General features: G+C 41.1%; 2 protein-coding genes across 8 annotated transcripts in view; one reads left to right on the top strand and one right to left on the bottom strand.

Moving 5' to 3' along the window:
• The window catches only part of pam (peptidylglycine alpha-amidating monooxygenase), a 47,073-nt gene extending 43,580 nt beyond the window's left edge, over window positions 1–3,493 (bottom strand). For 2 of the 5 annotated variants that reach the window (XM_026298265.1, XM_026298269.1), the window contains exons 1-3: window positions 3,386–3,493; window positions 338–495; window positions 126–252 (exon numbers count right to left, since the gene is read on the bottom strand). In XM_026298265.1, the coding sequence (XP_026154050.1) occupies window positions 126–217 (92 nt within the window). In that variant the 5' untranslated portion in view covers window positions 218–252; window positions 338–495; window positions 3,386–3,493. Of the gene's footprint in view, window positions 1–125; window positions 287–337; window positions 496–3,385 lie in introns of all 5 variants that reach the window. The other 3 variants (XM_026298266.1, XM_026298267.1, XM_026298268.1) reach the window with 3 other exon arrangements.
• pomk (protein O-mannose kinase) lies at window positions 3,158–10,324 on the top strand. Of its 3 annotated transcripts, none has more exons than XM_026298273.2 (3): window positions 3,158–3,204; window positions 8,026–8,307; window positions 9,163–10,324. In XM_026298273.2, exons 2-3 carry the CDS (start codon window positions 8,026–8,028, stop codon window positions 9,931–9,933), a joined length of 1,053 nt encoding a protein of 350 aa, XP_026154058.1. In that variant the 5' UTR covers window positions 3,158–3,204; the 3' UTR covers window positions 9,934–10,324. The 3 variants fall into 3 exon arrangements, with proteins under 3 accessions (XP_026154058.1, XP_026154055.1, XP_026154057.1); XM_026298270.1 differs by lacking the exon at window positions 3,158–3,204 and adding an exon at window positions 6,953–7,096; XM_026298272.1 differs by lacking the exon at window positions 3,158–3,204 and adding an exon at window positions 6,953–7,100.
• The last annotated feature ends 3,131 nt before the right edge of the window (window positions 10,325–13,455 follow it).

Genomic DNA, 13,455 nt, shown 5'->3' with positions numbered 1-13,455 from the left:
TTTTTAGTGGGTCAAAGACCCAGACAACAAATGGGGGAGTCAATGGGTAGATTGGTGGCTTATAACACTTGCAACAATTTTGAAGTTATATTTCCCAAACAAAAACAGCTTTTTTTTCCCCTTACCTTTTGGACCAGTGAAGAGGGTTCTGTATTTGCAGACCATGGCTGTGGCATATGAAAGCTAGCACCACACAGAACACAGGGGCTCTCATCATGCCTGTGGGTCTCACAGCGTGTTTTGCTGTCTGGGCTGCAAATGTCAAACAGAAGCTGTCAGCTCCATCCTGTGGAAAAAACCATAGTGGATAAACTGCACAAGAGAGTGTCTGTCACACCTGTCTTCCTTACTCAGCTTGGTTCAGGAGTAGGATTATGGGGGGGGAGTGAAGGAATTATCACTGCTGAATCTCACTCCTCTAGCATTCAGATTGCAATTTATCCTTGGTTCTTCTCAAATGGTAAAATGGTTCACAGGTTTGTCTGGAACAAGCACCTGAAAAAAGCATATTGTATTAAGCAGACATGGAACCAAGCAGGATCTGTTGGCACATTTAGTTTATTTACATCTTCTTAGCACGGTTCACTGTTTCCCCTATTCTGCATGGATCCATGAGGATCCCCTCATAAACCGAATAAATGTCCAGTCTGCATTCTTTGATTACTTTGCTTTACTCCTCTTAGCTCCTCTTTCTTGTTTAAATGAGAAAATATACTGTCGCTAATAATATGTACAGTACAACTTGTACTGGTATATGGTACTTGGTATATGATTTGGACATTAATCAAAATATGTTGATTGGTTTGTGCAGGCAAAATAAAAATTTGTGTATGGAACACAAGCTTCTTGTCAGCGTCAGCACATCATTTTGCTATGAAGTGGTGACTCATTGCTTTATGCAAGCAAAGGAAACACGCTTTCTTCATTAACTCTTACAGTAGTGCACATCAGATAAATGCACCTCAAGGAGAAGCAACATTTAAACAAGGTTTAGTAGTCAGTGATGGCAGTGTCCACCACTGCTCTGTTTAATTACAAGCTCAGTCTGTGTAATAAATGTCACATGTAGCTGTAGTGACAATAAATAGTCCTAGCAACTGTGTAGCCTAACAGAATTAACTAATAAGGCTAGAACATTTTATTTAACGCAGTTTCTGATATTTCAACTTTTCACTGTGAACTGGATTAACTAGTAGCTTACTGGAATTTTGGCCTTGTACAATGGTATATCCTCAACCTTAATCTTAGGACAAGCTATTAAAGACTTAGACTTTTGTTCACAAGTTAATTTTTTTTTCAACCCATTACGTTTTCTCACTGATAACAATAATGTTTCAGATGGTTTATGTGCACAACACTAATCTATAATCTCAAATAATCATCAAAAACCTAAAAGCCCTCTCTGATGATAACGTAAACCAGAAAAGGCATGATGGAGCCAGATGTAAACCCAAAAAATAACTAAAGTCTTTGAAACACATCATTTGCACACCATGAGTGTCTGTAAACATTGTCATGGCAATCTAACTGCTAGAGAGAGATATTTCAGCCTGGAACAAAACAGTGGTGGAGCTACCAAACACAGAGTGATTACTAAAGTCATTGCAGCAGTAGCAACTAGGGTGGCATCTCACTGGTTAATATACATCACTTTCTAATTGGAGGACATAGGTTGGTGGTCTGGTTTGTCTAATGTTTACACGTACAGTACATTTCATCTGGCATTTTTTCAGTGGGATATCTAATTGTAATATCTCTGTAACCATTAGACCATTGTTGCAAATCAGTAACTCAAAAAACAAAAGGTCCACAAACAGCTATATAAATAAAGATTATCTGAACTGAGCCTGCTTCTGTCTGTGCAGTACTATGAAGATGCCACATAAGTGCCTTTGCACTTCACTCGTTACCATGGTGCTCTGAGGTTTATTGCTAACGCTGCTGTCTGTGCTCATCATTGTTTGTGATGGGATCAGTGCTAACTGTCCTTATGCAGACTCACAACCCCCCCACCCCCATGCACTGATCCTCACTCATCCTACCTCTGCATGTAGGTTATGCAATTTTGTTTTACCTAAAAATGCTATGAGCTATTGTTTATACTCCAGAAACATATATTTGCTTTCTGGCTCAGTTGTGAACTATGGGAGGGTACAGACCTTTCATGATCAGGCTTCACTCAGACACTAAACATGCTGATTTTGGCTGATGTCATTATAATTACGTTTCACATTCCACTAGGTGTATTTGACTGAATGGCACCATTTCCTTCTATTTCACTGTTACCTTTACAAATCAAGCAAAATTAAAAAAGAATGCCTTACTACTTGGACAAGCACACCAAATACCAGCAGTTAAAAATGCCACTGCAGTATGTTCGGGAATTCTAATAATAATAATAATAATAATAATAATAATAATGAACTTCCTGAATTTCCTTTCAGGGATTAATCAACTTTACCATACTCCAGTTCCCTGAAGAAACCTGGTGAGACTTGAACACAAGAGATCAAAATAAACCTCGGACAGAAATGGCAGTGGCAGTGAAAACTCACAAAGAAAACCCAAAGCTGTTATGAATCACTCATGCTCACTGATATGCACAGAGAGCTGCGTGTGACATCCTGAAGCTGGATGCTTACAAACGGCGAAGGCAGCATCACTTGAGATGCCGAGCCTGCTCGATGACTCATCGCTCACAGAGCAAGGTGGGAGCGCCAGAGCGAGGGGCAGTGGGCTGAGGACACAGGAAACTATGGAAACAGAGCTCATCCCACAACACAGCGCCTTTACATACACACACCTAAAGCCTCCTTTATAACTACTGTGACATCATAGCACTGTGGCTAACACAGATGTTGCCCTGTTTCTCCAAATAACAGCTGGCCAAAGCCAATAATAGCAAAGATGGGATAAGTTAGAAACGACCAAGGTGGACATAAAAGCAGACCCAAAAACAAAACGTCTCTATTGTATCCATGTGTAACGTCATATGCTAGCAATTAAAGGTGTTTCGTTTTTCAGAATAATGGGGGTCCATTACAAATAAACATGTCACGCCTGAACTAAACAGGAAGTGAAGGCCATCTTTAACTAACTAGCTGTTAACTAAAAAACAAACACATACCACATCCTTCAGCCAAGCCACGAGAAAAAGACAACTATCGTCAGAGTTTGGCTGTAACGACCCTGCGTCTCGATATTGTACGTGAGCCAACCAACGTCAGCTAACGTTATTATTGTGCAGTGTGTTTGACAGGGTAAACATGATATCACACCTGAACCGTGCTACTTTTGTTTTAGATGTCCAAAATGCAGCCCACTTTAAACTGCGGCTTAGCTAGACGCCAAAGTATGAAGGTATGTTTCATAATAAAAGAGATACCTGTTTGCTGGCCGTCTTTGACTCGCCTGCACCGAGGAGATAACTAACCTGCTTCTCGGCTTACACTAACAACCACACTTCCTCTTTTTCAAAGTAAAAGCATCTATACAGACGCAGACATACATCCTAACTGTATGTGTAAGTCTGTGACAACTGGGCTTTGTTACATTTATATGTTTTAATAAACGACAAATTTAAATAATACTCTGGTGTTTTAACTCGTCAAGGAGGGAGTTCCGTAAACGTGATAATTTTATTCTATAAATCTACCAGGAAATATTTTTCTCACTCCGGTGTTTCCCATTCGAGAGGTGTTTCCATGGCTTCTTTCTAGCCCCACCCCATGGCTCGATCAGTCCCATATTCAAAATAGGAAATCCTATTTGCTTGAGGTTAATGTAGTAATTTAAGTTTTTTATGCAGACTTAGATGTAAAAAAAAAGCCTACATTCTTTGGGGAGACCAATAGAAATAACATTTATACAGTATTTGGTGTTTAGCGCATTACTGAGGAAGGTTTTGCCATTATGGTATATAAATAATGATTCCTTTTACTCAAGCAGGACTACACTCAGAAAAGCTGCCTTCTTCTTAGATGCTAAATGTTGCTGTTGTATGTGTTAGTACATAATTATGTTGTTTTAAAATCAGTTTGCAGAGAAACCTTTAGCCGAAGAAACTAACATTTCTTGCTGCCCTAAGGGTTGTGTCAGATTAGTAGCTGTAGATTGCCACTATTCTTTTCAGGGAGTCAGGTAAATTATGAAGTAGCCCCACTAACACTGGGTAGCCTAACTTAAAACATATTGCTATTTCTGAGATTCACATAGGCTACAAATATGCAAATGAAAATTATGACAAATGGAATTAAAACATACTTAGGTGATAGAAGGATTAAACTCAGCAAATGTACATGGAAAACAAGACCCCACCACCCTGCAGTGTCTATTTGTTGTTTATTGTTGCTGTTCTTTTCTCTCTCTTCTATTCAATTCAATTCAATTCAATTTTATTTGTATAGCGCCAAATCACAATACAAATCATCTCAAGGCACTTTACAAAAACTAAAACTAAAAACCCAACAATTCCCTTATGAGCAAGCACTTGGCGACAGTGGAGAGGAAAAAACTCCCTTTAACGGAAGAAAAAACCTCCAGCAGAACCGGGCTCAGTTTGGGCAGCCATCTGCCTCGACCGGTTGGGGTGAGTGGATAGAGCAGAGAGAAAAGAACAGCAACAATAAACAACAAATAGACACTGCAAGTTGGTGGGACCAGTAACTGCACATCAGCGATATACAGCTCCAGGACCAGGGACACCTGCAGAAGGTACAGAGAGAATAGAGAGAGAGGGAGAGAGCACAAACTAGGGGAGAGAGAGAACACAAGGTTAGTAAGATTCAATGGTGGAATATACATGAGGTGGGAGGAGAGAAGAGAGGGGAGGGGAAGGGAGGGAGGTGGGGGGTGGGGTGGTTAGGGTAGGGGAGCTCAGTGCACCGATGGTCCTCGGGCAGTCTAGGCCTATAGCAGCATAACTAAGGGATGGTTCAGGGTTGCCTGAAGCCAGCCCTAACTATACGCTTTGTCAAAGAGGAAGGTTTTAAGTCTAGCCTTAAAAGTATAGAGAGTGTCTGCCTCCTGAACCCAGGCTGGGAGCTGGTTCCATAGGAGAGGAGCTTGATAACTAAAGGCTCTACCTCCCATTCTGCTTTTGGAAACTCTGGGAACCACAAGTAGACCTGCACTCTGAGAGCGAAGTGGTCTATTGGGATAATATGGTACTATGAGGTCTTTAAGGTATGAAGGAGCTTGATTATGAAGGGATTTGTATGTGAGAAGAAGGATTTTAAATTCTATTCTATATTTTACAGGGAGCCAATGAAGAGAAGCCAATATAGGAGAAATATGATCTCTCTTGCTAGTTCCTGTCAGGACTCTGGCTGCGGCATTCTGGATTAATTGGAGGCTTTTTATGGAGATATTGGGACATCCAGATAGTAATGAGTTACAGTAATCTAGCCTTGAGGTAACAAATGCATGGACTAGTTTTTCTGCATCATTTTGAGACAGGATGTTCCTAATTTTGGAAATGTTGCGCAGGTGAAAGAATGCAGTTGTAGAAATTTGTTTTATGTGTGAGTTAAAGGACATGTCCTGGTCAAAAATAACTCCAAGGTTTTTTACAGTAGTGCTGGAGGCCAGGGTTATGCCATCTAGAGTAGCTATTATTTGAGAAAAGTTATTTCTGAGATTTTTTGGCCCAAATATAATGACTTCTGTTTTCTCCAAGTTTAAAAGTAAAAAGTTACTGGTCATCCAGGCCTTTATGTCAGTTAGACAGGCTTGAAGTCTGGTTAACTGGTTTGTGTTAACAGGTTTAATAGATAGATATAACTGAGTGTCATCTACATAGCAGTGGTAATTAATAGAGTGCCTCCTAATGACATATCCTAAAGGAAGCATGTACAGGGTGAACAGAATCGGTCCTAGCACCGAGCCTTGTGGAACTCCATAACTAACTTTTGTTCATGTGGAAGGTTCATCATGGACATGAACAAACTGGAATCTGTCCGATAAATAGGATTGGAACCACTTTGTTCCTTCTATCCACTCACCCAACCGGTCGAGCCAGGTGGCCACCCAAACTGAGCCCGGTTCTGCTGGAGGTTTTTTCTTATGTTAAAGGGAGTTTTTCCTCTCCACTGTCACCAAGTGCTTGCTCATAAGGGATTTGTTGGGTTTTTTGCAAAGTGCTTTGGGGTTATTTTTCATTGTCATTTAGTCATTTGATTTATATTTTCTTCCTGATTAAATACAAGGGGAACCGCAGGCTTAGTGACAATCTCAGTCATCAATATGAAACTTTTATAAAGATTAAGTTTAATAACTTCAGATCATAAGAATCATAAACCCCCATATGTAGTTATAGTTATAGTTGGATAGTATTTCCTCACAAAGCACCCAAGAAAATCTTACAAATTAAGTTAATTATGAAAATAACATGGCAGCATGGTGATTTAGTGGTTAGCACTGTTGCCTCACAGCAAGAAGGTTCCTGGTTTGAAACCCATCAGGGGCCTTACTGTGTGGAGTTTGCATGTTCTCTCTGTGCTTCCTCCCACAGTCCAAAAACATATATGTCAGGTTGATTGGTGACTCTAAATTGTCCATAGGAGTGAGTGTGAGTGTGTAAGGTTGTTTGTCTCTATGTGGCCCTGTGATGGACTGGTGACCTGTCCAGGGTGTACCCCTGCCTTTCACCCAAAGAGAGATGGGATGGGCTCCAGCAGATCCCTGTGCTGGGCTGGGACAGGGTCCAGCAGATACCTGTGACCCTAAACGAAGACTAAGCAGGTATAGATAATGGATGGAAATGTCATTGGTTGGTCGTGTTAACGATAAAGACATATTGCGTTATACATTTTATGTTCCAAGACGGGTGTGAAAATTTATTCGACTTGCCTTCCGAAGATTGGACTTTGCCGCTCTCCGTAGAATCTCTGACACGAGCGCAGCATGTCGGTGACGTTCCTATCCCTGAGCTGTGAACGCGCACAGGGCGGGATCAATGGGCACAGCTCGCGGGAGCAGACTTTGGTAGACCACGTGTTTCAAGACGGAATATGAGCACTAATTCGTGTTGTGTGCTGTTTGTGTTTGCTTTATTGACAAACTACAGAAACACAGCACAATGTGAGCCCGGGCTGCGGTAGGTATGTTAGGACATGGCGCTAAATGTTAAGTATCAGTTCTTTGCGCTGTCGCTTTTGCTGTTTGGACATTAGCTTGTTGCAGTGCTCGTAGCATTCATTAGTGTGGCTATCTCTGTCATTTCAGTCCCCTTAAAAATGATAATAACAAATGAATCATTAGGCCTTTTATTAACTACTGTCAGATTTCACATTGTTCCACCATACACAAGCAATGTAGGAGAAGAAGGAAGTACCAATGGATTTCATGGTGGAGATTAAATCCACAAGTTGAAAAGCAAATCCAGCTGCTGCCTGTTGTGACTGTGAACACTGGGTCGTTGTTACTGTGTTTAGAAAGTGTGTATTACAGTCCCATGGTGTGAATACTGTCAAACAATGTTAGCTGACTGAGCTGAGCACTTGTCAGGTAATGAGCTACTGATGCACTTTATTATTTCAGTGTAAGTGGAGATAAAACACCAAACCCCTGCCGTTTTATAAAGCTCTGCAATTATTATTCTTCATTAACAAATAAAAGAAAGGTCAGTTTTATGTCACATTAAAGGCAGGATTTTTTTTCAAAGAAAACAACCAGGTTCAGGTGAGAAAGCCAAAATGACACTACTTGACCCAAAACCACCCAGTATATAATTAGTAATACACATCTGTATGGTTAAAGTTGTGGCCTTTACAAGATTATTCCTGATTCATTCCCAGAAGAATTACTTTTCATAATGCTATATATAAGTGAAGTATGTCATAATTTACTGTACGATGCGATTCTGTAAAAAACAGAGACGTTTGCATCCATTATAAAAAATGGAAAAAAACATTATTCTGGTTAGGAATAAGTGGGTATAGATAATGGATGGATAGGTACTCTGTTATTTTAAGCTGTAGCTGCTATTCTTCTGTTATCCCCTAACACCTTTGCTTTTCCTTTTAGATGCTGAGCACCATGGGTCAGAGCAGAAGCAGTACTATCTTCCACAGTGTTCCTGTGGTGGCGTTGTGTCTTGCTGCTTTGCTTCTCAGCAATGTCATGCTCTACCTGTATTTGGACTCTATGTATCAGACTGATGAGCAGCTCGTGTCCTCTCATGTCGGCTGTCTGCCCCAACACTTTAAAATGGTTACCATGAAAAACTGCACCCCCTGGCTCCAGTGTGCACAAATTAATACCGAAGTACGCGAGCTAAAGGTGATTGGCCAGGGAGCTGTTAAAAAGGTAGATGGACTTTTAAACTGTATGTTGTCTACGTTTAGTGTGTGTATTTCAATTCCCCATAGTGTTCTAGTACAAAATTTCAAACTTATTGCAAACTACAAATGATAGTAGTTAAAACCTGGGGTGGGAGGGATGTCAATTCACATATTAATAGCACATCTTTTCTTAGTGATTCCAAATTGATTTACAGAATTCTGTTGATTGCCACACCATTCTGTGAATGCCCGATCCTGTCAGATCTCGTCAGCTAAGCAGGGCAGTGCCTGGTTAATTAATACTTATATGGGAGACCTCCTTGGAACAACAGGGCTGCTAGACTCTGCTATTGAGGTTGCACAAGCCAGTGCGGTCTTAGTGTCCATCCCAAGCCCAAGTAAAGGAAGCATCAGGAAGGGCAGTTGGCAAACTTATGCTAAATCATTTATGCTGATTAATTGGTCTGTTGTGGCGACCCCTAACAGGAGCAGCCAGAAGAGAAAAAAAATGGTTGTGTGGCGTCATTATTACCTTTAAAATGTAATCTGTTGCTTGTGTATTGTTGTTTTTTTTTAACTGTTTAGAGAGACCTAATACAATCCTTGAACTTGAAGAGGTGATGGTAGATTAATTTTATTGCCTTTGGCTGCTTCCAGGGGGTCTGTGAGTGCAGAGAGCTGTCCAAATCCACATTTCATAATCACAAAGCAAACATCAGGAGAGCTTACTTGAGGTGCAGACTTAAGTGGTGATTTTTGACAGCATAACTTTAAGAATTAAGAAATGCTGCATGAGGCCCCTTCTCATCTGTAGAGGTCACTATGCTGTGTGTAGCTTTATCTCTACACTCACTGACCTCAGCATCTATTTTTCCCCCAGGTCTATCTGGCTGAGTGGAAAGGTCAGAAGGTTGCTGTGTCTAAACTCACTTCACTGGATTATCTGGAGGATTTTCTCCATGGATTGTCTATGTTACAGGCCTTGCAGGGCTCCCAGGTGGTGCAGTTGGTGGGGTTTTGCCTTGAAGATCACATCCTAGTTACAGAGCACCACCCTTTTGGGTCACTGCTTAACTTGGATGGTGTTCTTGCACAAGAGCAGCACCAGCAACATAACACGTGGCAGATACGGCTGAGGCTGGCTACGGACTATGTCTCCATCCTCCATTACCTCCATAACAGCCCAGCTGGGCGGCGGGTTATGTGCGATTCCAACAGCCTGGAGAAAACTCTCTCCCAGTTTCTGCTGACAAGTGACTTTCACCTGGTAGTGAATGATCTGGATGCCCTGCCTGAGGTGGACCCAGTAAGAGGCTTGTTTGTGAAATGTGGCCACCGAGAGCTTACAGGGGACTTTGTGGCTCCAGAGCAGCTGTGGCCATTCAGAAACATGGGGATACCATTTTCAGATGATCTCATGCCTGAGTATGATGAGAAGACAGATATCTGGAAGATCCCTGATGTGACATGGCTCCTGATGGGAAGGGTACCAGGGGGAGATTTAGTTCACTTCCATCTTTTTCAGATCCATGAGGAGTGCAAGAGGGAAGAGCCCAAGCTGCGCCCCTCAGCTCTGGATGTTTTGAAGGTGTACAGATCAGTCTACAGCAGCATGGTGAGAGATAATGCTGGCTTTAGAGACATGCTGTAATGACTCTCTGAAAAAAACAATGGACATACAAGAAAAGTCCAAGCTACAGTGTGATGTGGTCGTTGGTTGAAACCAACTGTATATTTGGACATTTTTGTTTAGTTTTGTATTATTTGGTTACATTTACTTAGCGTCTTCACTGAGGTATCTATTCTTTGAAATGTGTTACTATTTTTATACTGTGGTTGCTGATCTCAGGCCTTATATGAGCAGTGGTGTCACATCCAGAGCAACTCCAGCTGGAACTCTATGTAATGTAATTTAAAAAGATGCATATGTTTTGCTCTCCTGTACTATGTTGACATACAGTGCCGTTTATGAAGACAGTAAATGTGTGAAAATAGGAGATAAAAATGTGTTCATTAAATAACTAATACATTATTCAATTCAATTCAATTCAATTCAATTTTATTTGTATAGCGCCAAATCACAATACAAATCATCTCAAGGCACTTTACAAAAACTAAAACTAAAAACCCAACAATTCCCTTGTGAGCAAGCACTTGGCGACAGTGGAGAGGAAAAAACTCCCTTTAACGGAAGAAAAAAACCTCCAGCAGAACCGGGCTCAGTTTGGGCGGCCATCTGCCTCGACCGGTTGGGGTGAGTGGATAGAGCAGAGAGAAAAGAACAGCAACAATAAACAACAAATAGACACTGCAAGTTGGTGGGGCCAGTAACTGCACATCAGCGATAAACAGCTCCAGGACCAGGGACACCTGCAGAAGGTACAGAGAGAGAGAGGGAGGGAGAGAGCACAAACTAGGGGAGAGAGAGAGCACAAGGTTAGTAACATTCAATGGTGGAATATACATGAGGTGGGAGAGAAGGGGGGGGGGGGGGGGGTTAGGGTAGGGGAGCTCAGTGCACCGATGGTCCTCGGGCAGTCTAGGCCTATAGCAGCATAACTAACTAAGGGATGGTTCAGGGTTGCCTGAAGCCAGCCCTAACTATATGCTTTGTCAAAGAGGAAGGTTTTAAGTCTAGCCTTAAAAGTACAGAGAGTGTCTGCCTCCTGAACCCAGGCTGAGAGCTGGTTCCACAGGAGAGGAGCTTGATAGCTAAAGGCTCTGCCTCCCATTCTGCTTTTGAGAACTCTGGGAACCACAAGTAGGCCTGCACTCTGAGAGCGAAGTGGTCTATTGGGATAATATGGTACTATGAGGTCTTTAAGGTATGAAGGAGCTTGATTATGAAGGGATTTGTATGTGAGAAGAAGGATTTTAAATTCTATTCTATATTTTACAGGGAGCCAATGAAGAGAAGCCAATATAGGAGAAATATGATCTCTCTTGCTAGTTCCTGTCAGGACTCTGGCTGCGGCATTCTGGATTAATTGGAGGCTTTTTATTAAGATATTAGGACATCCAGATAGTAATGAGTTACAGTAATCTAGCCTTGAGGAAACAAATGCATGGACTAGTTTTTCTGCATCATTTTGAGACAGGATGTTCCTAATTTTGGAAATGTTGCGCAGGTGAAAGAATGCAGTTCTAGAAATTTGTTTTATGTGTGAGTTAAAGGACATGTCCTGGTCAAAAATAACTCCAAGGTTTTTTACAGTAGTGCTGGAGGCCAGGGCTATGCCATCTAGAGTAGCTATAATTTGAGAAAAGTTATTTCTGACATTTTTAGGCCCAAATATAATGACTTCTGTTTTCTCCGAGTTTAAAAGTAAAAAGTTACTGGTCATCCAGGCCTTTATGTCAGTTAGACAGGCTTGAAGTCTGGTTAACTGGTTTGTGTTAACAGGTTTAATAGATAGATATAACTGAGTGTCATCCGCATAGCAGTGGTAATTAATAGAGTGCTTCCTAATGATATATCTAAAGGAAGCATGTACAGGGTGAACAGAATCGGTCCTAGCACAGAACCTTGTGGAACTCCATAACTAACTTTTGTTCGTGTGGAAGGTTCATCATGGACATGAACAAACTGGAATCTGTCCGATAAATAGGATTGGAACCACTTTAACGCTGTTCCTCTGATACCAATCACATGCTCCAGTCTCTGTAATAAGATGTTGTGGTCAATGGTGTCGAATGCTGCACTAAGGTCTAGGAGGACAAGTATCGAAACAAGTCCATGATCTGAGGCTAAGAGAAGATCGTTGGTAACTTTCAACAGTGCTGTTTCTGTACTATGATGTGCTCTAAATCCTGATTGGAAATCTTCAAATAGTTCATTCCTGTGTAAGTGGTCTGATAGCTGCTTAGCAACAGCTTTTTCTAGGATTTTAGAAATAAATGGCAGGTTGGATATTGGTCTATAATTAGCCAAGACTCCTGGATCAAGACTAGGCTTTTTGAGTAAAGGTTTGATTACTGCAGTCTTAAAGGCCTGTGGTACGTAGCCTGATACTAGAGATAAATTTACCAAGCCCAATAAAGATGAGTTCATTAATGGCAGGGTGCCTTTAAGCAGTCTAGTCGGGATGGGGTCCAAGAGACACGTTGATGATTTCGATGAAGCAACTACTGATGTAAATTCAGAGAGATCTATAGGAGAGAAGCAGTCTAAACATAACTGAGGTCCTACAGATGATTCAAGAGCTACTGTAGTAAAAGATTCATTTATTGCAGGTATAGGAAGCATCTGCTGAATTTTATCTCTAATAGTTGTGATTTTATTTGTAAAGAAACTCATAAATTCATCACTGCTGAGAGCTAAGGGAACACTGGGCTCAACAGAACTGTGACTTTTTGTCAGCCTGGCTACAGTGCTGAAAAGAAACCTGGGATTGTTCTTATTTTCCTCTATTAGTGATGAATAGTATGCAGTTCTGGCTTTACGGAGAGCTTTTTTATATGTTAGTAGACTGTTTTTCCAGGCTAGAAAAATTTCCTCTAAGTTTGTGGAACGCCACTTCCTTTCCAGCCTTCGTGATGCCTGCTTTAAGGTACGAACATGTAAATTATACCATGGGGCTAGTCTTCTCTGAATCACTAACTTCTTTTTCAGAGGGGCTACAGAATCAAGCGTTTCACATTATTTGTCCATTACTCATCAGCCTATACATTAAGTACAGTGATTTCATTATAAGAGGCCATACACACTCAAAATCTGAAACTGCAATGCCAGCCTGCTATTCTACATGAGTGGAACTGCAAACACAGAGTGAAAAGACACCCTTCAGAACTGCAGGGGAAAGTTAATAAAAACTGAACTTAATGCAGCATGAGCAAACAAGCAGGTGTAGAGCTAATCACAGCTGTTTACTGCTGTCTTTCATCAAGAAAATCGGAGATCACTCCCAGCTCAGATACAGGACGGCAATGCTGATCTGACTTTGCCAATGAAAAACTAAGTTATTCTTTACTCAGGGAACAAGCTCTGTCACAAGAAGTGAACATCTTTGTATGTACTACAGTGCTGAGACCTAGCACTAGGTACAGTGATGCAAAACAGAAGGTTGGTACTGAAAAGTATAACTCCAATTTTAAAATGCATTTTGCACAGAAGCTCTCTTTATTGCTAAAAGTAACAGCAGACAACATTGATTACTGTAAGTCATACTGTAAA

This window comes from Mastacembelus armatus, chromosome 12 (assembly GCF_900324485.2).
Source record: "Mastacembelus armatus chromosome 12, fMasArm1.2, whole genome shotgun sequence".
Lineage (NCBI taxonomy): Eukaryota > Metazoa > Chordata > Actinopteri > Synbranchiformes > Mastacembelidae > Mastacembelus > Mastacembelus armatus.
The sequence above is the reverse complement of the archived record's forward strand: the minus strand, read 5'-3'. Positions and strand labels throughout refer to the sequence as shown.